The following is a 25,667-nucleotide window of genomic DNA, read 5'->3' on the forward strand; positions in this document are numbered from 1 at the left end:
CTAAGATGATGGTATACTAAGGATGGTATACAATTAAAAATGTAGTAGTCATTCTGCCAGATATCTTTAAACAGTAAACATTGAACAAGAAAAATGTACTGAATTTGTGTTGGTTTAAAAAAAAAAATAATCTAAGAGGTGTCAGGTAAGCTACATGCTAGTGAAGAACTGGGGAGCACAAGTGGGCACGAAAGACAAAAGTGATATGATAGTATATAGCAGTCTGTGCAGGGTTGCATTTAAAATAATATATGCCGAGTGCCCATACATCACCTGCTACAGTAATCATGGACTCATAAGTGTACTTATCTACAGATTAGTGTGCAGGCATACACAGACATGACATGGTGATAAAGCTGTAGACAACTGAAATGAGATTTTTAGTCGTTGTACGTTGCTGTACTTATTGCTAAGTAGTTTTAGCTCTACAGCTATCAGAGGGAGCAAAAAGGGTTTGTTAGGGTAGATACCTATGAAAGCCTTGAGCTATTTTGTTTCTTTAATAACCTAAAAAAAAACCAAACAACTACTGTGAAATCAAATGTTCTGTTCAGCTGAAACAGTCAAAAACATCATTTGTCTTGTCTTAGGAATGTGCTTTAACCAGTAAGATACTATATAAAAGCAAATGTGAGAAGACATCACCATCACCTCTTTTAGACAAGTTTTGGAAGAAAGGATACAGGTATCTTATCTGAAGAGTAGGATTTGGGCTGTGAAACTTGGAGGGTTTCAAGTAGTCAAGTAGTAACAAGTTACTAGTCAAGTAACTAGTTCTTTAAACTTTCTCTTGTCTAAGAAAATTGCTTATGGTAAAGTTTTCCACACCAAATTTTTCCTTCACTGGGTTTTATGTATATTGTGAAATAAGCTTAATTCTTACTTCTGTGGGATTTCTTACAAATGTCACAAATTCTTAAAAATGAAACATTTAAATATTATTTGTTCCTAGACTGTATAGAAAAAAAATGTATGTTTAAATTCCGTAGTAGTCTAATTTGATAGTTTTTTAATTATGTAAGACGGCAAAGTAACATATCCTAAACATGTATAAGAGAAGCTGCTTGTTCAGATGACATCATTTTCTAAACAGGAAGAACTTGGGTTCATGCTTTCTAAATGTGCTTCAACACACAGTTGACAAAGTCATCCTAACAGGCCAATTCTCTGAATTCCTAGCTCATGGCTGATGGCAGTCAGTGCACTGTACAGGTTTTACTATAGTTTCACTCTCAGCTGTCACAGTGTGATAAGTATTGAGCTTTTCCTTTTTTTGACTGGGCTGAAACCAAAACCTGCTGTGGTATAAGAGAGAGGTATAGTATATAGGCTTGCATGTCACTTCCTCATCAGCATTAGTAACAAGCATGTTTATCCCCTTAAGCATGCATTTGTGTAATTCTATTATTTGGAAGCATAATTGTTTGTTTCAGTGGAGATTTTTCCGTTAATTACGAGGCATAAAATGTTAACTGTAACCCATATGCTGAGGAATTTGAACATTTTGTTAAGCACTTGCTGTAAAACAATAATGTCCCTGCGTGTGTTTTTCTTTGTTCTATTAATTTGCTAATTAGTGTTATGGTGGAGGAAGGTTTGTAGATTCTTTGTGAAGGAATGCTTGGATTTTTCAGTTTGAATTCATGTAGACTGAAGCATCACCTCATGTTTAAACAGATCGGTGTATTCAGCAGTAGTAATAGAAAAGCAATTCAAGATTTTATGTAGCAAATAATGGAAAGAATGGATAAGCCTTATGCTTTACTATACAGGGACTCGGGTGTGTGAAGAAGTCTAATTTAAGAATTTGCTTCCTTGGCAGTCAAGTCTTTAGAGCTAAACATGAGGACTTGAAGCTTAGCGTAATGAAACTGCTTGTGAAAAATCTGAAAAGAGTATCTTGAAGAGCATGACTTAACAGTAAAAAGTTAGAAGTGATAATGGAATAACAGCAGAAAAGAAATGGGTGAAAAGACAGGCGTCTTGCATCTTGTTAAGGCACTTCTGAAGGATGCTGCAAATGCACTGAATCTGTGTATTTACTGGTTTATGATGTGAAAATTGTAATTTAAAATACATTCACAATTTGGCTAATTACATGGGTGAAACAGTTCTCGCATAACATGATTTCTGGAATCCACTAAGATGTTAAGAGGAACTGCATCTTGGACTACAGGCTCTCATAATGCCTTTGCAGAGCAAAGTTCACTAAAGCAGTAAATGGGCATAATTCACACCTGCAGTATCAGTGTATGCCTGGGATACTGACTGCTGTTGAAAGATTGTGTAGCTTGCTGTTCAGTAACTGGAACAAGTAAATACAAAGTAGGATAGTTGTCATTGTTATTCATTGTTCTCCTTTTCTTGTTCATGAGGAAAAACCCACACCAATAACTAATTTTCATGTGAGATCTTTGTCTGTGTTTTGTAATCTATCATGCACAACTGTAAAAATGGAAATGCTTACAATGAGTTGAGCTGTTTCAACTTCTGTCTCTGTTCAGTATTTTCTGGAGTTATGCACACACTCAGTATTGTCTAGTTCTTGCCTCTGCATTCCAAAGTAGGGAACAAAACCATGAAAACATCAGAACTATACTATGTAAATCTTGTTCATTTCTGGATATTGGCAACTTATAGTTAATATTGCCCAGGGCTATGACTACTCTTCTTCAGAGTTGAGATTATGTAGTACTCATGATAATGAATATAGCATTACTAATTAGTATGTGATACTAATCAAGAGGTCTGATGGCTTAGTGTTCAAGATTGTTCTGAAATTATTTTCTAGTATCAGCGCTGAGTATGAACGTAGTTACTGATTACTGGAGACACTAAGTGGAAACACTGAGGAAAATGAAAGCAGAAAATGCTGTATGTAATGCATGGACTAAGACTTTTTATGATAGGCATGAAATCATGTCAGCCTGTGTGTATTTATGTATGTATCTAAATAGTTTCATGTTAAGGACAGGAATAATTTATGACAAATGGAACCAATATGAGCTGATCATATACTAAACCTGCAACATTTATTTCTCTCTGAACTCTGACTACGTCATTTCATAACTGCAGGCTTTGCAGATCTTTCTGTATTACATGCCAAAAGAGGACAGATAGAAAGAATACTTAATCCATTTACTTGATTTCCTTGTCCTTGTAAGAAGTAATTATTCCTATGCCACATTATATTCAGAGCCACATGGCTAAATTGTTCAGTAAATGTCATTAGACAACAGAAGAGGATTCTGCTGCTGTAGTGGTGCTGTTGTAGATTATGATATTTCATGGTTAATTTAGAAACTTGTTAGCAGCAGACCCTAGATTTCTTACCTAGACAGTATAAAGGGGTCTGTTCCATGTAAATGGAAGAATGATGGAGCAGCTTTTAAATGCCAGGATCTTCTTACTCCTTTCACTTTCTAGAAAGTAGTTTTCTAGTCAGCCTGTGTAGTAGTCCCTTGTGCTGACTACGGTTTAGAAATGCTGAGAGCTCTTCTGTCATCAAATTGATTAAATTGAATTTCTGAGGGTATTTCCATGAGTTCCTTTAAATATGTGATTTGAAATGCTTGTCACAGCATTACTGCTTCTCATGGGTGAGAAGTACAAGTTACTGCACAACTTTGAATAGAGCATACGTTGTATTTTTAGTTAAAGCTTCAGAAAAGATTGAAGGAACGCTACTGAAGTTTTCTCTAGGTACTTGCTTATTTACAGCAAGTGAGAAACTAAATCCAGGTCACCTTGAAGACTGTAAAGTAACATTCTCTAAAACCATTATGTGAATGTACTCTGTTCTACAAAAGCTTAATTCCTGCAAGGCACAGCAGTCAAGTGTACATGTAGATGGTCTAACCCTTTTGGACAGCCTTTGTGTTGTATAGTAGTGATTATTTATTCAGTTGTTCTAGACACAACATATCTAAAATGTCTTCATCTTTTGAGTGCACAGGATGCTGTGTGTGATTTGGCCACACCTTTGTAAGGCATTATTCTCCTGAGTTAGTTTTCAGAATTGATACCACTTGCAGAAGTGCAGTCGTGCTCTTGATTATGTTCTTAAGAGTTTGTCTTCCCTGTGATGGATGCTGGCTACTTTTACAGCAGCTGCTTGTGACAGTAACTTAGAGGTCATACATAACTATTCAGATGTTTTTTCAAAAACAGCATATTTTTTAAAATTAGCATATTCAAACTGATAACATGTTTTGGAAAAATAATGGGAGTGTTGTCTAATTTCTGAAACTGATGACTGAGGAATACAGTAAATAAACAATTGTAACTCATGTTCAGCTAATTTGTTCTGACTTATGTGAAATTCTGCCACAGACTTTCAGTGTGTCTTAAAAAGACTTATATTTAACAGAAGTTATAGCTCTGTAGTTTGATTCATAGTTGTTAAACTGCCTTTTGATTCGAAGATTTTTTTTAAATGCTTTTGCATCTTATTAGTACTAAGCTAACTAAATAGACAAGTGTACACTTCCTACCTTGCAACTTCATTATGCTTATGGCTGGTATTGTGTCAGTTGAGGTGAAACTGTATTCCTCCCGGAGTTCTAGGTTGTAGGATAAAATTGATTAGTCTAAACTTCAGGGAGACTTGTGTGGCTGTAAATAGGAAAACTTCTGCATTGGTTCAATATCAAGCTCTGATACAAAATTGTGCTGAGACTGCTGCAAATCTTAGGGCTAAAAGAAGGTATGGAATTGCAATTAGGATCTGTTCTTTAGCATCTGGATCATTACGTTGAATTGAAGACGACTGCTTCATTTCTTTTGGTTATAGCAAATGCAGTTTCTGTAACTGAGGAAGTCAAAATGATAAGTAGAATTGGCTGGAAAAGGGGAGGTAAATGAAAAGTTCAAGGGCATGCATGGAGAATGTTTTTAACAAGTGAGATTCTTACTCAACAAATACAATATTCAAACTAAATGGATGTGGCAGATAAGATGATCCTGTTCAGGAGTGTGATGCTCATCATGATGATGGTGTTAAGTGTTGGAGTGGGGGGTTGGGGAAGGATTAATAAACTATATTGAAATGCATCCTTGCTAAATAGCTTCAGTAAATTCATACTGACTTTGTAACTTATGTTTTGTGGGGATGTGACACTTAGTGGAACTTCTTGCCCTTTGTATTTCAGTGATAGACGTTTGCTGCAACCTGCTCAGGTGTGTGACATGCTCAAAGGAGTGATACTGGTCATCTGTTACTTCATGATGCACTATGTTGACTACTCTATGATGTATCATCTGATAAGGGGACAGTCTGTCATAAAGCTCTACATCATCTATAACATGCTTGAGGTAAGAATTTTGGCATCGGAATATCAAGCATGTTGTTTTCAGAATGTTTAAAAAATACACTCTTGTTACAATATTTGTTCTTAGAATTTGGCACCTCTCTCATAAATGTGCACACCTAATAAGCCTAAATGTTGTAAAACAGCCAAGATCATGAAAATAAACTTCGTAGATTCTGTTCCATATTACTTAGTTTCCGTAGCTTACTAATCAATTTAGTTAAATGAAAATCGAGAACTCAGAGTGGAAGAACTGAAATGCAAGAATGAACAACTTTTTGAGCTTCCTAATATAAGCCAAAACTATTGATTTGAAATAATTTTAAGATCCCAAGAGAGACCAGGGATGAAGGATGGAGGAAGGTGTGAAATCTGACTTTGATTTCTTCATTACAGAAATACAGCTCTCATTGAGACTGCAAGGACTCCTGATACAGCTTAACCTATCCTCAGTCCTTGCTGGCAGCCAAAATCTTGAATACATTGTAGTAAGTTGAATGAATATAGAGAATCAAGAAAAGAAAACTGTTTTGAAAGGATAAAATAAGCATAAAGAGAAACCATGGGGGAAAAACTGTTCCTGTTTTGATACTAATGTAAAGCATGAGAATTTTAATTGTATTTCTGCCATCAATGATTCACTAAGTAAATAACGATTTTATAGCTATAATCTTATCCCCAACCTGCATATATAGGACGTAGTAGTGATACAACCTCCTTTTGAAAGTATTCAGTCACAGCTTTGTACACAAGTTACCCTACTAGGGTTCTGAGATCTCAGACTTTTTATCTTTGAACATCCTTGTAACTTCATTTGAAGACGACTTAAATGGGCTATACTTTGTGAAAAATCTGTATATTTTGTCTGGAAACATTTGTTTTCATAAAGTATTGTGCAACAACACTATTCATTATCCCAAGTCACCTAAACGTCTCAGAAGCCACTTCAGTTGCTTATTCATAGGGTTTTTTCCTTTTTATTTTAGAATTGATAAAAGTCATATAAAAATTGGAACTTGATGCAAATTGTAGTTGTTGGCAGTATTCATCCATATATATAGTTCCCTAACCTGTGAGAGTTTCACAGCTATCACTTAATAGTCTTTGAGAAGACTTTCATTCTCCTAGTGCCAAAAAAGTACAGCACCATGTGCTTACCGTGTAATTTGAAAAGAGACTGAAGCGTTTGCTGTGAGTTGGAGCCACGTGCTGTGCCCTTTTGAATGATGAGCTGAGTTTCTTTGCTATTTTGACAGAACCCAAAATGTGTCTCAAGAAGTGGTACCTGGGTTTCCTTTCTCTAACTGAGGGGCAGAGCGGAGGAGGTGTTACAATGCGTAGTTACTGTAGTTATTGGAAAACTTACTTAGAAGTGGGAAGTTGGAAATCATATTTAATTACCACAGTGTCTCATGAAACTTGACATGTCAAAACAAAGGATATAAAAAGGGGGCTTTTTTTACAGCAAAAAGTTGTAGCCATAGAATCAGCAAAAAATGGCATGGAATCCCACTGAAAGACTTCATAGATTGTCAGCTTTAACAGGTTGTTCATTCACTTGCTTACACTACTTCAGTGAATTTCATTACAAGCCTACTACTTACACAAGAAATGAGATTTTTTTAGCAGCTGTTAAATATGCATTTTTAAGCAATCAACTTTACATTTTTCACAAATTTTTAAAATGGAAAAATCGTTTGAATTTAATTTAATCACTGAGCAACAGAGATGTTTACAATGTCCTAATGTTTTCGGCTGTTAGCGTGTCCTGAGAACACTGTCACGGACAGATATGAGGGATGCAACATCTTCAAATTTTGTGCTGAATGCTCCAAATAGCCAGCCTAAGGGGAGCGTTCAGCGCAATTGGCTTAAATGGCACTTTTCTTTTTTAGATTCAGACCCACCGGCTCCTGCTCCTTGTGAAGCCCCAGTGTGCGTTATGCTGGTGACACCGCTCACCACGGAATTCGGCTGGAGCCTGGAGCCGGCATGTAGGGTTTAGGTAAGTCACATTTGGAAGAGCAGACAACAATATTGTGTGGTGGGTTTTAATATCTTTTTATCATACCAGATAAGAAATGTGACTTACATAAATAAAAAGAAAATCAAAGCCGCCATTTTATTTATTAAACCCCGCACAATATTGTTGACAAAACTTCAAACTCTAAGCATTCTGTGGTAGGTATTACTACAAAAGGTGTACTTATTCAGTGGGTTGTCACAACGAGCAGGAGCCAAACAAGGCACACCACTTTAATTTACAAAATTTACAAGCCGAAAACAATGCCATTGTAAATATCTCTCAAACTGATGTTTTTTTGAACTTCAGATTTACGATAATGCATCAGCTCATAATTCATTTTATTTTCAAAGGTGATGATTAAAAAGTAGCATTCAAGTTAATTAAAAGATTAAGTTAAAAGTTGAAAGATTAAAGTAGAGCTTGCTTGAGACACCCAGTAAATTGTTTTTATTCAGCCTTCATATTTCAGGAAATTTGAATGTTGGCTCAAATAAGTTAAAACATGATTTGTGTCCCTTTCGAATACTTACCTTTAGAACTCTGTTAATTAACAAAGCTGGGAAATTATATGAGATCTGTTTACTGATATTGTCTTCAGAATTTATTTTCTAGTTAACGGGGCATGGTTTAATATTTACAGTCAGTTCTGTATTGCTGCTTGCTGTTTAATATGCCCAAAATTGTCATCTTACAGAAAGACAGTAAGAAACATCAGTTTTGTTTAAGTAGAGGTAATTGGTTTTCATATTTAACTGTTTCATTTTGATTGGGTTAGTAAGCAGTAAAAAATACTTTCTATTTTAGCCAGACACATGACTTGTAATACTGAATTTAATTTTTAAAGTGATTTTTTTTCTGGATCTACGTGCAGCTCAATTTAAAAATTATTGACCTTGAGTATATAGGCAGAAAAAAAAAAAAAACAACATTTCTTTGTAATGATCTTCACTTTTCTGTGCTTGCTAGTTAGGAAGTCTTGAACTGGTGTATTTCCTTGTGATCTTTCTTGCTGTGTTACTGAATTACAAGCTCAGTTTTCTGTCCATATTTTTTTCTACCTTTAGAATTACTGCTAAGTTTCTTCCTATATATTCCTTTAGTTAAATTTCAGATGTTTGCAGGTATTTTTTCCTGTTGTTTTTTAAATACCTGATTTTGGCAGAATTTCCAGCCCCCCTCTATCTCTTGGTGTTGTTACAGTATTTTTAACTTTGATTTCTGCTTTATCCATAGATTTGTATTGAGTATGTTCCTCATTCCAAGCTGTAAGAAAACAATACAGTCAAATCTAATTTAAGTCTTTTTTGTACTTGTGAGCTGGTATTTCCTGTCATGCATTCAAAATTCATTTTCTTCCCCTGTTAAGTCCAGAGGCAGGGGAAAAAACGTTAGCAATGGTTTGATGCAACAGACATACTGTTTTATCAGAGGCTGAAGTTTGAACTGCATTTGGATGTCTTCCAAGGAAGCATCTAAGATAAATACTATGTGGTTTCATACTGTAAATACTGTTGAAAAGGGGAAAATAAATTTGAAAGGTAAAATAAGTTGCTGAATATACAAAAGAACCCATCTAACTGTGAAATTGAGAGTGGGATGATAGCAAAAAGAGATGAAAACTCATGTGAAATGTTTTTTAGGTTGAGCTGTACTTAGACTGGCATATTCAAGTGTCTTTGAGAAAAATATTGCTGGAAGGCAGTAAAAAGTTCTTCTTGTTTAGGTGGCTGATCGTTTGTTTTCTTCATTTGGACAAGATATTTTGGATGCTCTTTACTGGACAGCTACAGAACCAAAGGAAAGAAAAAGAGCCCATATAGGTGTGATTCCTCACTTCTTCATGGCAGTGCTGTATGTCTGTATCCTTTTTTTTTTTAAAAAAAAAAAAAAAAAAACAAAAAACTTCATAATGGTATTTCGTTTCAGTAGCAGATTGCGTTTTTAATACTCAGTGATTCAAATAAACAGTAGCTGGATACTTCGTGGAAAATTAGGTTACTGTTTTGTGATTGAATATTTTGGGTCACAGGATCTTGAAGATAGTGGAATGTTAGAAACGTAGTTGAAAACGTTCCCTTGAAATAAAGGGAGAAATGCACGTGTGAAGTAACGTTACAATGAGCTGATGAAAATGATCTGTGAAGGAATATATACGTTAATTCAGAATGCTTGTACTTTTCCCCATTTCCTGTGAAATCTTTAGGCTGATCCCTCTCCCCTCTCCTCCCCCCTCCCCCCCCCCCCCAGGTAATATTACATTTTCTCCTGTTTGACTGGGCTCTTTCAGGATGAGAAAGCATAATTACTCCATGCTGTAAAGCACTGTGGGTACATTAGAGATTTAACTACTGACATGCTGCAAACCTAGGTTGACAGATAGAAACTCCTTTGATTGTTTAATTTTGGAAGTAAAATAGGAAATCAAGTTCTGATGCTGTTCAGTACTGTTGTGCAGAAAAACTATTTCCAAATACGTTTCCTTAACCCTGCTATCTACAGTCCTGCATGCTATTCTCATAATGGTTCAAGCAACAACCCTCAATGTGGCCTTCAACTCTCACAATAAATCATTGCTTACCATCATGATGTCCAATAATGTAAGTATGTAACTTTGTTATAAACCTACCCTAAATTTTTCAGCGTCCTTATTTTAGTGTAGCACGTTGTCAATATTCATATTATTTGATTGTCTGATTTGCTTGCACCAGTTTGTTTTCAAGAGAAATTAAATAACTGCTTTTAAAAATTGCAGTTCGTTGAAATAAAAGGAAGTGTTTTCAAGAAGTTTGAGAAGAACAATCTTTTTCAGATGTCAAATAGCGGTATGTATGGCTGTGCTCATCCGGGAAAATGTGAAATAAGAGGCTGATTTTATTTTTTCAATAGTAGTGTGAAAACAGCTTTACCTTGATGAATATGAGCATTCTGACTTGAGTTCTTCATTGCCCACGTTGGCTCAATAGGACAAAAATGTGATTCTATTTCTAAGAACGCTATTTTTCCTTAAATAGCTAGTTTTTATTTGACACGCTAAAACAAATTTAGCACACAGCCAATAGGTTATTATATTAAAAAATCAAATCTAAATAGACTTCAGGCTTGCTTCAGATTTTGAAACCTGACTGCTGACGTGTTTTTTGTCTCATTCATCTGCAAATTGCAGTGATAAATGTAAATGTTAAATGAAAATTGTTTTGTGATCCTTCAAATGAAAGACTGTTTACGCAGAAACTGAACTATATCACACAGAAGAAAAAGTAACACTAAATTTAAATCTTCCTCCTGAAAGTTCTTTAAAGCCAAAAAATATTCTTCCTGGCAGGGTTTGACAAAAAGTTGATCCTATGCTAATATGTATTTTTATTCCAGTTTTTAAATACTACTTTTTTAATTAAAAAGATTTAACTTTACAGTAAAAACATCTAGAAGTGATGTTGATTACTAAAATACTGGCAGAAAACAGTTTCCTTAAGCTTTCATTAAATCAGAGTATCCCCTTAAAATAACTGAAAAGGCTGTCTCATCAAAAAACTTTTCCGGACTTAGCAATATGTGGTGCCATTATGTTTCAAATTTTATTCTATTATTTGATAATGCATTTTCAGGAAGGTTTTTTAATATAGGAGAAAATGTGGTGCTTACTGAAGTAGTCTGTTTGGATTGTTTCTGGAAATAAGGTACCGAAGTAGAAAGTCTCCCTGCCTGGTCTGGGAGGTCAAGTCATAGGACTCTACCCCATGTCTGACAGCTTCTTCATTCTTACAGTTTTGATCACTGAGCTGATGTATCCAGCTATTCCCTTCTAACGCAGCAATACAAAAGTCTAGGAAGAAATCTTCTAAATAAGGTGTAGTAGTTTGCTTGAAACCTTTTTTTTGTACTACAGGACCTTCTATATATTAATTTTCACATCCAAGATCTGTAGAAAGTGAAATTTGCCTTGAACTTAAAATGACAGCTGTTCTGTCTCCGTTTTTGCACCAGGAGGTGCTGTTTCTTTTTGGATCCCACAAGAAAGGCAGGAACTTTATCAAGAAAGATAACTATTTTATTAACATACTGGAAAAGGTGATAGCAAGTTATGAAATATTTTGTTCATTCTGATAGTGGGAACCCCAATTTCATGCAGCATTGGATGGATGCTGCAGAGATCCTATCTGCAGTGAAATTTCCAGCATCTCCCTCCTTCCTCTTCTCCCCCAGTCAAACCTGATCAAATTTCTTGTGAAAGAGAGTGTATAATTCAAGACATAAGAAATGATAGATAAATACTCGTTCTGTGGTTTTATGTCAGTAAACATTTGTTTCGAGTTGACATCTTACTTTTTTTTCTAACTAGATATAAAAGAGAGGTTCACCAATTATGTGCTGCTACTAATTGTATGTCTAAGGAATATGGAACAGTTCTCCTGGAATCCAGGTGAGAAAACCTATAGAAAAATAAAATAGAAAATGGTAAATTCCCATGTGTTAAGTAATAGTTACTGTAAACATTCCCATTCATAATGCAATATTAATTATAGTTAGGATTTTTAACAGAGTATTGAACAAATGTTGGGTAAAAAGTTAGGCTTCGTATTAATAAAAATGTTTAAACTTGATTAAAATAATGTTGAATGAGTCTAGGTCTGCGTGATGTGTTTTGCTTCAGTGTTAGTTGCCTACCGAAGCTTTACCTTAAGCACCTAAGAGGTTAAACTACAGGTACTTGGTCAATTCCATACATACACTTAAAACCTACTATTCAGTATTTGCAAAGACTCTCTTCCTGGTCAAGATAAGCCTTTATGCTTAAAAAGCATAAAGGTTTCGAATCTGATCCTATTTGCGGTGTTAATTGTTAATTTGTCGTGTTTTATTGATGAGTGGAGAGGTGGTTACAGACACTGCTTCAGAAATTTGAGGATTTTTGAATGTTGAACAAAAGTCTTATCATTTTGTATACTAGAGTCAAATTAAATGATCTAACTTGTTTCTTCCCAACCTTCAGATCATCTTTGGGTGTTATTCCCAGATGTTTGCATGGTGGTTGCTTCAGAAATTGCAGTGGATATTGTGAAACATGCCTTTATAACAAAATTCAATGACATCACAGCAGATGTAGGTATTTTGTTTAGAATGCTAAATGCTATTTTAAGTTGTAGTTTATTCTGCTATTTTTTTAATATTGAAATCCTGTTTCAGTACAGAAAATGCAACAATTGGTTATTTTCACATATGAAATATAATTTGGAAAAGCTTGGTAACTTTCTGATACAATACATTTCTGAGGATCTTTATAACATGCAGCAAACGCCTCTGCTTCTAAATTGGTAGTTCCAGATCTGTGAATTACTGAAAGTATTGTGTTAACAGTTCACATAATAACCACAATTCACATAACTGGCAGATAATTTTGTGATGTGATCTCTAGATAAATTGTCAAGAATGTAAAACATTAAACTTCTTTCAGAGCTTGTACCTCTTATTTAAAAATAGTTAAAATTCAAGTCCCAAGGGGGGGGGGGTGCGGGGGAACAAAACAAAACACAGATCTTGAGGCTTTTGAATCTCTATTCTTCCATGCATGTTAAAGGTGGAATCTGAAATCAGAAGCACTTTTCTACTGTCTTTGCAGCACAAATATGAAGTAGTTTATCCATCAGTTTTCCACTCCTGTAATTTCGTAGACCATATATTATGCAGTCCTTCTTTTAAAGTAGTAGATGAGGTCATTATTTGTGTAGTGTGGCATGATACGCTGGCCATTTGACTTGTGCATTGTGTGAATTCAAATGCACTTGATAAATTTGTGAAGAGATGAGTTAGCGTTTTTTCGCTATTAAAACCACTTTTCAGGAAATGAGGTCAAAACTTGGAAGTGCTATCACTTCCATCTCTAGTAACTACATTGTGTGGTGTAGAAACAAGTTCAATAATGTACTTAATAAGCTCCCTTATGCCAGAGGCATTTATGCATGCCCTACTTTCATATAGAGTACAGGAAAGAGAAATAATGAAGTCATGGTAGCCAAAGATGTGTGCTGAAACAGCTTGGGGTGTGGAGGGTAGCAGGTGATAATTTTGCAAAGTTCATCTAACAACCCTTGTTTTTTTGTTTGTTTTTTCAGTGTATGAAGTTATAATGACTTGGGGTGGCTAGGTGAAACTTTTCAGAAGTTTTGAGCACCTCCTATGCAAGTTGCCCTTCCAGGCAACTTCCCCTTGTTTTTCTGTCTCAATGGGCAGAGCTGTTTGAAAAAGAACCAGAAAAGCGTTGTTCATCTTCCTGATAAGATTTTCTTTTTTCACGGGATCACTTGCTTAGTATATAAGCTTGCTTGTTTGTTTATTTTGATCCCAATACTATACTTCACGTGTTTAAAACAAATGATAATTCTTAGGGAGAAAAGTAAATGTGATTTCTCTTACTGTGTGGTGTTGGTTATCTTCAAATTCCATAAAAGCTTTACAGTCTCATTCAATTCTGAAAGCATTGCAGTCTTATTTGTTGTAGGTATGTATAAGTTATTACAGAGATACAGACTCATCTGAAGGGTGTAGCTGAACCTCAGGAAAACTGGGTTTGACTCCTTCAGTCTGCACATAAATGTTTATAATATTTTGAGAAAAATTGTATTAATTCAGTTGCTTTTGTAGTGTGTCAACACGTTAATCATGCATCCGATGTGCTGGATTTTTTCCAGGTCTACAGTGAGTACAGAGCCAGTCTTGCGTTTGACCTTGTTAGCAGTCGACAGAAAAATGTAAGCCAGAAAACAAAGGCATATTCTTGTATTAACTAATATAATTGTTATAGTGGCATATTGGAACAAATACTTAAAAAGAAGTACTTACAGAATAATTCCACTCCTTCAACACTGAAATTGTGCTCTGCTTTATTTAATGAGAGATAACAGGAATATTTCCTTGTAACTTATTTTTATCTGGTTGTTTGGGTCAGTTCAGGCTTTATTTAACACGTTGAGAAGTCTCTTCCAAATACAGTCAGTGAAGGTTTATAACAACTTTGATGTTTTGGGGATATATAGGAAAGTAATCAAACTGAGAAATGTATTAAGATACTTTTAAAAGACTGTTCTTTTTGTGCTTTTTTAACTGTTAGATCAAAATACAATATTCGTTAGCTAGTGTATGGATATTTGTACCATGCATGTTACTCCTGTGGCATGGGTATTTACAGAGCACAGACTGCTGGTGTTTTTTGTAAGAACTGCTTTTTGGTGTGCTATTGACAGCACAGTTCTCATGAATGAGTCTCTAACTGTTCATGAGTGCTCTAGATGGGTGCTCTGTTAATATTTACAACAATTTTGGTAGTGTTCTTGGCTATGTTCCAATAGCTATTGCTAGGGAATGTATTGATTATACCTAATAAAGAAGTTACCTTCAGTTACCACAAACCATTAATTATTATTAATTTGTTGAGAGAAAAACAGCTTATTAGTTCCAAATACTCTATTCCTTCTCCTGAAGATCCTCTGTGGAAAACGAGTGCCTATGTGATGCCACCTAACTTCAGCGTGGCTCTCAGTAACCCACGAATGTTTTCATGTAGAGTAGTTGTGTTTTAGGAGTGCAAATGTAAACATGTTTTTTGCAATGGTTTTGCGACTGTTATCTTAGGCTAATTATAAGTGGTTTTAGAATGATTTAAAATTGATAGTGTGATAATTGCATTTTTATCTCTGTTGTGGGTTTTTCTGCATAATACTAGAGGATCAAAGTCAAATTAGTACAAAGATGTCCCTAAGCTCAAAATAATCTACAGATGAAATACAGTGTGTTTGGATTCAGTGTCCTAATTGCTTTTGATAAAGAGATTTATATTATACTCCAGTTGCTGTTGATCTGGAGTACTGAAGCTGATCTCACCAGTCATGGTAGTATTACTTTTTTTTGTCAGTGAGTATAGCTATCTGCGCTTGCATTTCAAAATACGAATTTACTTTATACCACTGTAGTGTTTTTAGCACAGATCAGTCCTTATCTAGAGGATGTGCTAAGCTAAAATAAGCTCATTTCTTTGCATAAATAGTTCCGTTCTTCCTTTTTTTTTCCTAGGCATATACAGATTATAGTGATTCAGTTTCCAGAAGAATGGGTTTTATTCCTCTTCCACTGGCTGTTCTAGTAAGTGATACTACAAGATTGAGTTAGTATTCAGTATAACCTGTATCACATACTAATTATGACTTCACAAATAAGTTAGTGTTTATCAGCTTTTCATAGATTAATATATATTAATTTTTTAGAATTCATGGGCACTTGGATTGTTGCAATGGAATTAAACTACATCTGTGCTTACTAAACATTTATTCCTTTTGGCAAGTATCCTGTTCATTCATTCAGAATAGTCAAAGCAGCTGGTTGCCAGAAGGTTAGCAGTAATGCGCTGGGTTTTTTAGGTTCTTGTAGGAGTCCTTGTGGTTGTCCTTGTAATGGCTAAATGGCTAAATTTTCTTTTGTATAGGGGCACTGTGCTTCTGAGATTCCTTGAATATGTAATTCTGAAATAGTTGACCCTGTTACACGGGCATGCTGCTGTAAAACGAATCACATTATTGGAATTGTGTCCATATGCTATCTGTTCTGAATTAACTACTACAGAATGTTTTCTGTAAATAGCTGCTGTGACATTCCCCATCCACACACACAGACAAGCAGTAGTTATCATAGCACTGGGAACGTGTACTCACTTTGCAAATAAAGATGCTAATTCATAATTGCCCTGGAAGACTGTCACTGTGAATTAACTTTTAAATGTAATGGATGGGGGAGAAATACTATTGACAGGCTTAGCCTAGTTTGTTTTGCAGGATTTTTAATAAAGAAAAGCTATGACCATAATAATCTCTTTTACTAAATAAAGGCACGTCCAGTGAGAACTGGATCGAAGTGCCGTTTTCTAATTTGTTCTTAGATATTATCCTTAATACTAATAGATTTTATTACAAACTGAAGAGTTCTGCTGTGTTGGAGCCCTAGCTGTGAAATACTGAAGTAAAATCAGATTTCAGGATCTTCTGTCACTGCAACTTGGGATTCATCTATCTAGTCCACAAGACAATTTCGTACTGAGTGTTTTGTGTAGTGTGAAATGCTATGATTCTGTCTTACCATGTTGGCATTTTTTGCCAGTTAATTCAGCTTTTAGCCCTTGACTTTTGGAGAGGTTTTTAGGTTTGTTATTTTACATAGTAATTTGTGTTGAGGTAAACATTGCTAGAATATAGCTTTGGCAAAGTTTTAACTAAATACTGGTATAGTATCTATTCAAACCAAAATCTTGAGTAGTCAGCACTGTCGAGGGGAATGTTAAAACAAAGTACTATTAACATAACTGTTTCTACTTTTGTCTTGTATTTATCCAATATAAAAAGTCTGTTAGAATATTTGATTAATGATTGTGTCCCGTATGGTATAACTATTTAACTTTTATCCTTAAAACAGCTCATCAGAGTCGTAACAAGCTCGATAAAAGTACAAGGAGTCTTAGCTTATCTCTGTGTTGTGCTGTTCTACTGTGGGTAAGTAAATGTACAAAAATATTTACCAATATGTGATCAGATGTGAAAAAAGCTTCTGTTGATTCATATGGATGTACATGTAAACACCATACATGTTGAATAGAATTAAATGTAAAATGCTTCTGTTTATAAACTGAATTTGAAAAAGCTTGGATTGGTCCCTGTATTTGGGGAGTATAGTCTTCAATAAGTAACTGAAGTAGTGAAAATAATTTCTGGAAAGGTAATGGAAAGAATTTATGACAACAGACAAATGCCATCACTTAGCATAAAAGGAGAAATTTAATTCAAAGCAGTAAAACTTCTTAAAAGAACAGAAGAGGCAATACGCACAACAGCAGCAAACAAGTTCAGTGCTCTGAGCAGATCATGAATTCTGTCTTGCCCATGGCAGGGGGGTTTGGAATTAGATGATCCTTAAGGTCCCTTCCAACCTAAGCCAGTCTATAATTCTCTGGTAGTTAAAAACATGTTTGTTTGTTTTACGAAAGAATATACATAAATGCAAGATGTGATACTTACCTTTCCAAGAAAGGTGGTGTCAGTAAGTAATATTAGGTAATAAAACATTGTGACAGGACAAAATATTCCTAAAAGCAATGACCTGCAAGTATCCCCTTACTGCCACGTCAGCTTACACTTGTGTTATCCTTAATTTCTTACCAGTCAGTCTGAGATGAGATGAGATACATTTAGTTGTGCTTTAAATCCAATCTAGTTAGCATGTACTTCAAGACAGGCAGTAGACTATGATGAGTGTTTTCTAGGAAAGTTGCATACTGAGCTGTGTGAGCATTTATCGTCTCAGAGTACTGATTGATCTTAGAACAATCAATTCCTCCTAAAATTGACCATAAAGAATTAAGCGGTTTAAATTGCTGCAGCACAAAGGAACTTTGGATACCCTTTAGTAACACACATGGTAATTCACAGCGTGGCTCTTCAGGTTTCCCCATAGCATGGAGGGAATATCTGTTCCAGTGTCCCACCCAGTTGTGATTGCAATAGAAGGCATCAAAGCTTGGAAAGTGGAAGAATTTTTAGATCTGGGGCACAAGTTCTTCAGGGATGCTGGAAGAGAGGAGTTTGCTGTTTTACAATAATTTAGGAAAAGAATGAGATCATTACCCATCATTTTATGTGACTATTAGATCTACTCTGTGATCTGCAAAAAAGGTAGTAATCAGCATAGAGACTCTTTAATGCAGGATAGCTAGGACTATAAGCTAAATAGGCCAAATGTTAAAATGTTAGCTGTATTCCTCTGCATCACACTTGGAGTTTTTCCCCAGAGTGTGACATGTTCCTTTTAAGCCGGCTCTTTATAATTGAAAGCACTAGCCCCTGACCATCCTTGTGGTATACCAAGCTCAGCACCTTCATACTGCTCAGTGTGTTATGTCTTTTTTCCTCCATATGTGTAAGTTTTCCCTACATCTCCATTCTGCTACTGCAGTTGTAGAATTTTCTCAGTCTCTGTGGCTTGGAGGATGGAGGGCAGGAAGAAGTAACGTGATTAACATGCAGGATAAAACACTGCTCTTTGAAGGCATAGTTGCTAGTCTATGGGGAAGCTGTAGTGTGCAGTCAAGGACAAGCACATTTGCTGGAATAGGGGAGAATTGTAGAATGGGGAAATAGGCAACAATGAGGGCTTTCTTTAGAGCTTTGGACCAAAAAGATTTTCTTGGGCTGTGTTCAAGCCTGGAGTTTGAAAGTTAAAACTTCTAGGTTACAAGAATAAATTTTTTAATTTTTCCTTACTGAAAAGTGAGAACAAATTCTAGCTTCTGTCATGATCTCATGTTTGGAGCTCTTGCACCTTTTGAGTAATTGGAGTTGTGAACATAAATTTCAGTTCTGCATCAGGTTAGCATAGTGTAGGTCTGTGAGAAACTCCATGATCAAATCTGAAAGAGCTAGATTGGCAAAGGATTGAGACTACAATGCAGAGGATGTTGCTTTGAGTTGGTATTTAACAACTGTGATTCTTTAAGTTACCACATTACCGAGTCTTATCCAGCATAGGAAACTTGAGTTTTATTTTTCAAGGACTTTGAATAGTTTTAAACTTCCTTGGTGGTTAGAACTTTGAGACTGGGGTGGACTGGCAGAAAGGAATGAAAGAATTGCTAGAAACTCTTGCATAATTTTCCAGGAGAACTTGAAGCATTGAAATGTTGATTTATATCTTTCTCAATTTTTGATGTTATTAAATTAGACTTAGATTATGCTTTCATTCTGAGACAGGTGTTTACAGTATGTATTACATTAAAAAAACATGTAGGAAAAACTTCTTAACATTTTTTTCAACTCTTAGGTTATTGGGACTGGCTTTGTTTCTAATAAAATTGTAGAGTCATGGCTTTTAACTTTTATAAAATAATCTCTGTGGTTGCTTGGATACCAAAATGTACTTCTGGATGATGAAGGTAGTCTGGTCTGCTCTGTTCTTTCTTCCATTTCTCTAAATTTCTTCTAAAAATAAATGTATTCCATAAAATTGGCTTTAAAATGTGATGTATTTTGTTTTTGTTTGAGTTGTGATTACGTTAATGCAGTCAGAGAGAGTGAAGTTGCTGCTCAGGTGTCCTTGGGGGCCACTGCGATTCAGCAGTCAGACTGCTCCATGGATTTTAATTTCTGAATGGCCACTTATCCTCAGGTCTTCCTTTTAGTCTGTTAGCAATGTCCAAAATAAACAGGTTTTCAGAGAGTGGAGAATAAAGTGCATCTGCATTTGATTTGCTTTTGTTACGTAGGTTGATTTATGTAGAGGGTATTTATAATTGATCCTACAGGGGATAGATGGCTACTTCATTGTTACTCTGCTGCTGGTTTCACCTCTGGAGTGGACGTTGGCCTGCATGTTGTGTAATACTAGTAATGGAACTTAGATTTACAGTTCAAACAAGCTTTGTAAAATCTATAAGCACTTGATGGTAGATAAGACTCCCTGTTCTCCAGAGATAACAGGTGCAAGGGACTTCACAGATTTGCTGAAGTTTGTGCTGCAAGTTAGTGAAAACAGAAAAGGAATCTGCCATCAACTGCACTGTACTACGATGATACTGCAGTGCTCCCCCTTGGTTTTGTTGAATTTAATGGACTGTCTGTTGTGATACCAAAAAGGACGTTGTTTGATCAGTCTAATTTCACGAAGCTATATATGTGTGTGTTCTTAGGTTTTAAAGTCCACTACCAATCCTCATCTGAGCACACTTAAGGCTACAGATTTAACAGTAATGCATTTAATTTGGGCTTGCTCTGTTGAGGGCCCTCTTTAATTCTTTGTTTAAATATTTGATGTATTAAATGACAGTGTAACTGTCCTTGTCATTTCATTAAACTTGGTGTTTTCCTCTAGATGCCTTCTGGAGACGGTGGGGGGAAGGGTTTTAAGCACTGAACCTGAAACAAATTGTTAAGAAAAGGAAATTACTTTTTGCTATTGAATGGTTTTAATTTCTTAGCTAATTGTTCCAAGACAGCAGTAATCATATGCAATTATTTTAATATTAATGCTTGGTAATGCAAATATGTAAATAAATCCTTTTATTTATGCAGGTTAATATCCCTAAAAGTTCTTAACAGTATTGTATTGCTGGGGAAATCGTGTCAATATGTAAAGGAGGCAAAAATGGAGGAGAAATTATTCAATCCTGTCCCAACTGCCACCCCAGGGAAGTCATCTGGCAAATCGCAAAGCATGTTTAAATCTACCCATGGTAAGCCTAACTGTCTCACTCTATTTTCAGCTGTAATAAATTTAGTCTGAAAGCAATTTTTAATATTGAACCAGATGTATGACATTATTTACCACACAGTAGCCCTGTTGCTAGACCTTAATTGTACAGTATCACAGTTGTGAATACAAGTCAGTAAATAGAATTTACTGCTTTTAGTTCATGCATCATCTTTTAATAAATAATAAATACTCTTAAATACTCTTCCATAAATGAAAAATGCTCACTCTTCTCTCTAATGAAATCCTACCCTGGTATATGGAGGTGATAGAAATGTCAATACTATGCAAGTAAATATTGATACATCATCTCTGGTAGTGGTGAAGTTAAATAAGGAAGCCTTTCATCCATTTGTTGCGGAAATTAATGTAAAACATGGCACAAAAAATAGGCATAATTATTTATAATTGAAATGAGCACACAAATGAAAAAGCTTTCTGAAATCTAAATAGGAATTTCAGCTTGTCTCTACCTACTTTGTTTCAAGTCTGTGCAGTGTGGCTTCCTTGTATAGGTGCTCAGCATTAATGGTTAATGTATAATTGGACTGAGGCATTATATGATATTCCTGTGACGAGTTATAGGAGGAAACAGAAACCTTCATTGTTTCAGTCAGCTGAGCTGGATTGTGTATCTTCCTCCGCAAAGAGTTCAATGAGAGCCCTAGACAACTTAACAGTGAGGCTTTTGTGTTCACTCTGTTGCTTGCCAAAGACGTGAACAGCTTGAAATGTAAGGTGCTTATTAGTTGTCAGTGCCTTGCCAGCAGTAGTAGAGTTAAGAATCTGTCAGTGTTAGTCATAAATCCCTGCTTTTCAGCTGTGTCAAATCACATCAGGCTGAAATGTGGTGCAGATGTTTATTTTTAAATAGCTTAAATTCATAGAGTTGCTTTAGTTTCATTATGAAAGAATGTAATGTGAATTGGTCTGAATGCCTTTTGTGTTCCACTAGAGAACTCTTACCATATTGATGCTAATGTTTTAATTAAATATTCTAATACTACACTTGTGTATAAGGTTTAATAAGCCATACTTAGACTGACCCTTAAACTTACAATAAATAAATCCTGAAGACTGTTTCCAGCTGAAGCAGCAGCAGTTTCACCAAGTCAGTCGGCGTACACTGTGTTTTCCTAAACCGGAAAATTGGTAATTAAAAAGTGGCAAGCCAAAATCTTTTTGTTGATTTTATTCAGAATATTCTTAACTTCCATTAATAATGAGGAAGCTCAGTTTTCAACAGTTTGTGAGGTTTTTTTATACCTTCTCACATCTCTGTATGTAATAGAAACCTCAGTTGCGTGAAAGAATGATTTCACCTTCCCCAGCTTTTCAGTGTGTATATTACTACTGGGCTCTGCAATATTCATTGATCCCTGTGCCTCACTTAGCAAGTTTTTTCTGTACAAACTCTCTACTCTTCTCTTACTAGAATGAGAGTAAGGGAATTAATCTGGTCTGCTTTCTATCAGCTTATAATGTAAGTCAACTTATTTTCTTACAAGAATTCCTACCTCTTCCACAGAAACAGTTTAAAATATTGAGGAATGAAATACTTTCTCATGAAGAATGGAGGTTCTAGTTACTGGTAATCATTTGTAGCCTGATCAGTTTTCTGTGGAAGCTGTTAGAGCAAAATGATTACCTCTGTAACAAAGCTCTACAGTTAGAATTACTTCCTTTTTTGATGCAAGTTTAGTACCTTTGACTTGCATAATACTGCGAGGAGTAATCCATTTACCTTCGAATGGGAGATGGTATACTGTGAAGAGCCCATACAGAAGAAAGTTTTTGTAGTAATAATTTGGAGTGAATAATTTGTGTAGTGCTGCCATTCTGTCAAATACTGTTTGCTTGAATCATTCTGTAAAACTCTCGACACTAGTCAGATTTCTTCAGGTTCCTCTAGAAACAATAATTCCTTTTTAAGAGGAGTGAGTAAATAAGAAAATTTGACTTTCTTGTTACTTGCCTGTGCATTTTAATGTATTTTTAAAATGCTTTAACAAAATGTGGAAACAACACATCAATACTGCTCCTTAATATCTCATTTGTTACGAGAACTCTTTGGAGCCAATGTTCAGTTCCACTGAAGAAAGGTGCTATTAAAGTGCGTAGCACTGTGTGAACCATTTATTAGCTATCCCTAGAGAAATGAGGTTTGCTGTACATATGTAGAGGATTAAGCACATCTAACTCCTTCTACAGAAATTCCTTTGATTTATTTCAGTAGAAAATACTTGTGTGTCTCACACAGGAATTGTCAAATATCTTCTTGTCTAAGCCAACAAAAATGGACTCTACAAAAGAATGCAGGGTCCAGCTTTGGGCTACTTATTACAACACAAAAGGATTCAGCAAAACAGCTACTTATGCTCTTACTATCTATCTGAACTTCTTTAGAATTCTTTTTTTTTTTTAATCCTTGACCAAATCAGAAAAGCAGAATGACTAAAAAGGATGTTGCATCTTAAAACTAAAGAGGTAATGGCTTGGTAGTTACATTACCGGGCTTTCACAAAGCATTCTTCTGTTGCTTCTGCTGCTTTGATGCATTGCACTTTTTCAGGATGGCTTTGGCAGAATCTACATGTTAAGAATGCATCAGGATGTCTGTGTTAAATTCATGATTATCTTTGCAACTGTCTCCTCTCCCAACAGGAATTTCCACAGATGAAAATGGATCTACATCAGTTACCAATCAACCCGTGCATCAGAAGGACAATATGCCGTCTTTACTTGTAACAAGCAATTCCGATCAATTTCTGACCACTCCTGATGGGGAAGAAAAAGATATAAGCCAAGACAGTTCAGAATTGAAACACAGGTCTTCAAAGAAAGACTTGTTGGAGATAGACAGGTTCACTATTTGTGGAAACAGAATTGACTAAGATCTTTTTAATCAATGTGCTAAGGATACTGAGCTGTTGGGACAGCAGATGCTACCAGAATGGACAGTTGCCAAAAAGGCACATAAATATTTATTTAAAAACTTAAATTATTAATGGCAAAAATATTAATTTCTTTCTACAAGTAACTTGGCTTGGTATCTGGTCAGGTCAAGTAAGCGATCTGTAACTTGCCTCTTGGAAAATGTGGTGGATCGTGAGCCTCTAGCCTGGTGGCAGAGCTGCAGTATCACTTTTCTGGAAAATAGACTGGGAAAAAAAGCATAATCCTGTTCTGCATTATGAAACCACGCTTCCAGAACATGCTACTTTTAAGAAGGTTCCTCCAGTGTAAGGATATTCCTGGAAATGTATGACAACATGACAGGAAGCTTGCCTTTCAAGTTATCTTGTTTTATTAAACATCTGCAAAGAGATCTCAAAACTTGTGCTTATTTCAACAAACACATAAAGCATTGGTACATAAAACAGCAAGTCAGGATAGTTACTCTTGTCAACAGAAAAATCTTTTCAAGATGTATCTGAGCTAATCAGAATAAAAAATTGCCTCTAAATGAAATATTTACTGCATACTATTTTATCTAAATACCGAACACCAAGGAAAGATCACAAAATACAACGAAGGTCCTGCTTAACTGGGCAAATAAGAAATATATCATTCATTGTGTTCAGCTATGTGTCCTGCAAGGCAGGTTATTTATAAAATAATTTTATAAAGCTGAGGATTTTGTCTTGTATGAAAAAATAAGAGGGAGTAAACCTATATGTTGAGGAAAGGCAGTGTGAATTGCAGCAAGCGGAAATATTGCATTGGAACCGTATGTATAGCATTAATGTAACAGAATAATACACTGCATTTTGGGATTTCACTCTGGCAAGAATGACATATGTGTATTAACTTGCCAGAAAATACGCCTGTAAAAGCTCTTACTGACAATCAAATCAGAATTATCCATTTCAGTTGATTGGTTTTAGCCAGACATAAGTAGATGCACTCCATCTATAAAGTGCATTTAAGCATTACAATGCATCTTACTTCTTTCTGGTGTGAGCAGCAGTTGGAGGAGAATTGATGAAAGATGGTTTGGAGTCCTGAAGTCGAGAATGAAATAAATTTCAGATCAAAACTGAGGCCTCCAAAGAGACCCTTCAGTTGATGATAAATTCTTCATGTATTGTTGTTAAAACACAGCATTAACTTCTAATGCCTTTCAGATACTTAAGTAAGCACCAGTTTCACTTTCTAAGGAAAAGCATCATACCAGTGCTTCAGTGCTGAACAAATGATGACAAATTTACTTTTTGCTATTTCACAGTTTGTCAGAGTGGGAAAGCTGGAGTTTATTTGGTTTACGGATATAAAATGTGAGTTTAACGTATGTGTTAATCCCTGAAACTTGCAGGACTGTGCTAGTTTAGCAATTGGAGCCAATTGCACAGAATTATGAGGTATCTGAGCAGGCTTGGTAATGAGGTGGCTTTGCAATATGGGTTAGCGTGGTCTGCTCTGGTGGGAACTTCTTGCTGCAGTCTGTCAGCCTCTCCTCTCCCAGTCAGGGGGGCTGGAGTAATGGCCAAAATCTGTGGTTACCGTTCAGGGATGAGAGTAAAGGAAGAGGATTTGTGCTGGGGAAACATCTGAAATTCTTTAATATTTGATGTATTTTCTACTAATTGGAGATGTTCACACATTGAAATTCAGATTATCTGTCAATTTGGTGTATCTTATTTTTGAATTATTTAGCAATTGCTAAAGGAAGCTTGGAATTGCTTTCATTTTTTTCTGTTGAATGTCATTCTGTATCAATTTTATAAGTGCATCTTGTGTGAAACTCAATAAAATTCAATTTTGTAATATTTGTTTAAAAAGTACAGTGTCAACACTTCTTTGTTAGTATGGGAGCCTTCGTTGCCTCGTTTTTACAGTTTAATTATGGTAACAGGATCCAAAGCAGTATGGATGGCTTTTGGTACAGCAGTTACATCTCCATTTGTTGTGTAAGCTTGACACTGATTTTGTTCACTTACAGATCAAAATACCTCAGAGGAATACTTGAGCAGGGGGCATTGCAAATGCAACGCTTTCTGTTAAACTCCGAAGGTCTGGTGGGGGCCCAACTGGGCATGAAATTTCATTGTTTTCTC

The 25,667-nt window shown here is 35.5% G+C and overlaps 1 protein-coding gene across 2 annotated transcripts in view; it reads left to right on the forward strand.

Moving 5' to 3' along the window:
* The window catches only part of TAPT1 (transmembrane anterior posterior transformation 1), a 38,866-nt gene extending 13,481 nt beyond the window's left edge, over nt 1-25,385 (forward strand). For both annotated transcript variants that reach the window (XM_082759271.1, XM_082759272.1), the window contains 11 exons: nt 5,151-5,313; nt 9,059-9,194; nt 9,835-9,932; nt 10,088-10,157; nt 11,675-11,755; nt 12,326-12,435; nt 14,022-14,081; nt 15,400-15,468; nt 16,789-16,865; nt 20,433-20,593; nt 23,275-25,385. In XM_082759271.1, coding sequence (XP_082615397.1) covers nt 5,151-5,313; nt 9,059-9,194; nt 9,835-9,932; nt 10,088-10,157; nt 11,675-11,755; nt 12,326-12,435; nt 14,022-14,081; nt 15,400-15,468; nt 16,789-16,865; nt 20,433-20,593; nt 23,275-23,504 — 1,255 coding nt within the window. In that variant the 3' untranslated portion in view covers nt 23,505-25,385. The remainder of the gene's footprint in view (nt 1-5,150; nt 5,314-9,058; nt 9,195-9,834; nt 9,933-10,087; nt 10,158-11,674; nt 11,756-12,325; nt 12,436-14,021; nt 14,082-15,399; nt 15,469-16,788; nt 16,866-20,432; nt 20,594-23,274) is intronic.
* The last annotated feature ends 282 nt before the right edge of the window (nt 25,386-25,667 follow it).

The sequence above is a fragment of the Aythya marila genome (genome assembly GCF_965140915.1).
Source record: "Aythya marila genome assembly, chromosome: 4".
Classification (NCBI taxonomy): domain Eukaryota; kingdom Metazoa; phylum Chordata; class Aves; order Anseriformes; family Anatidae; genus Aythya; species Aythya marila.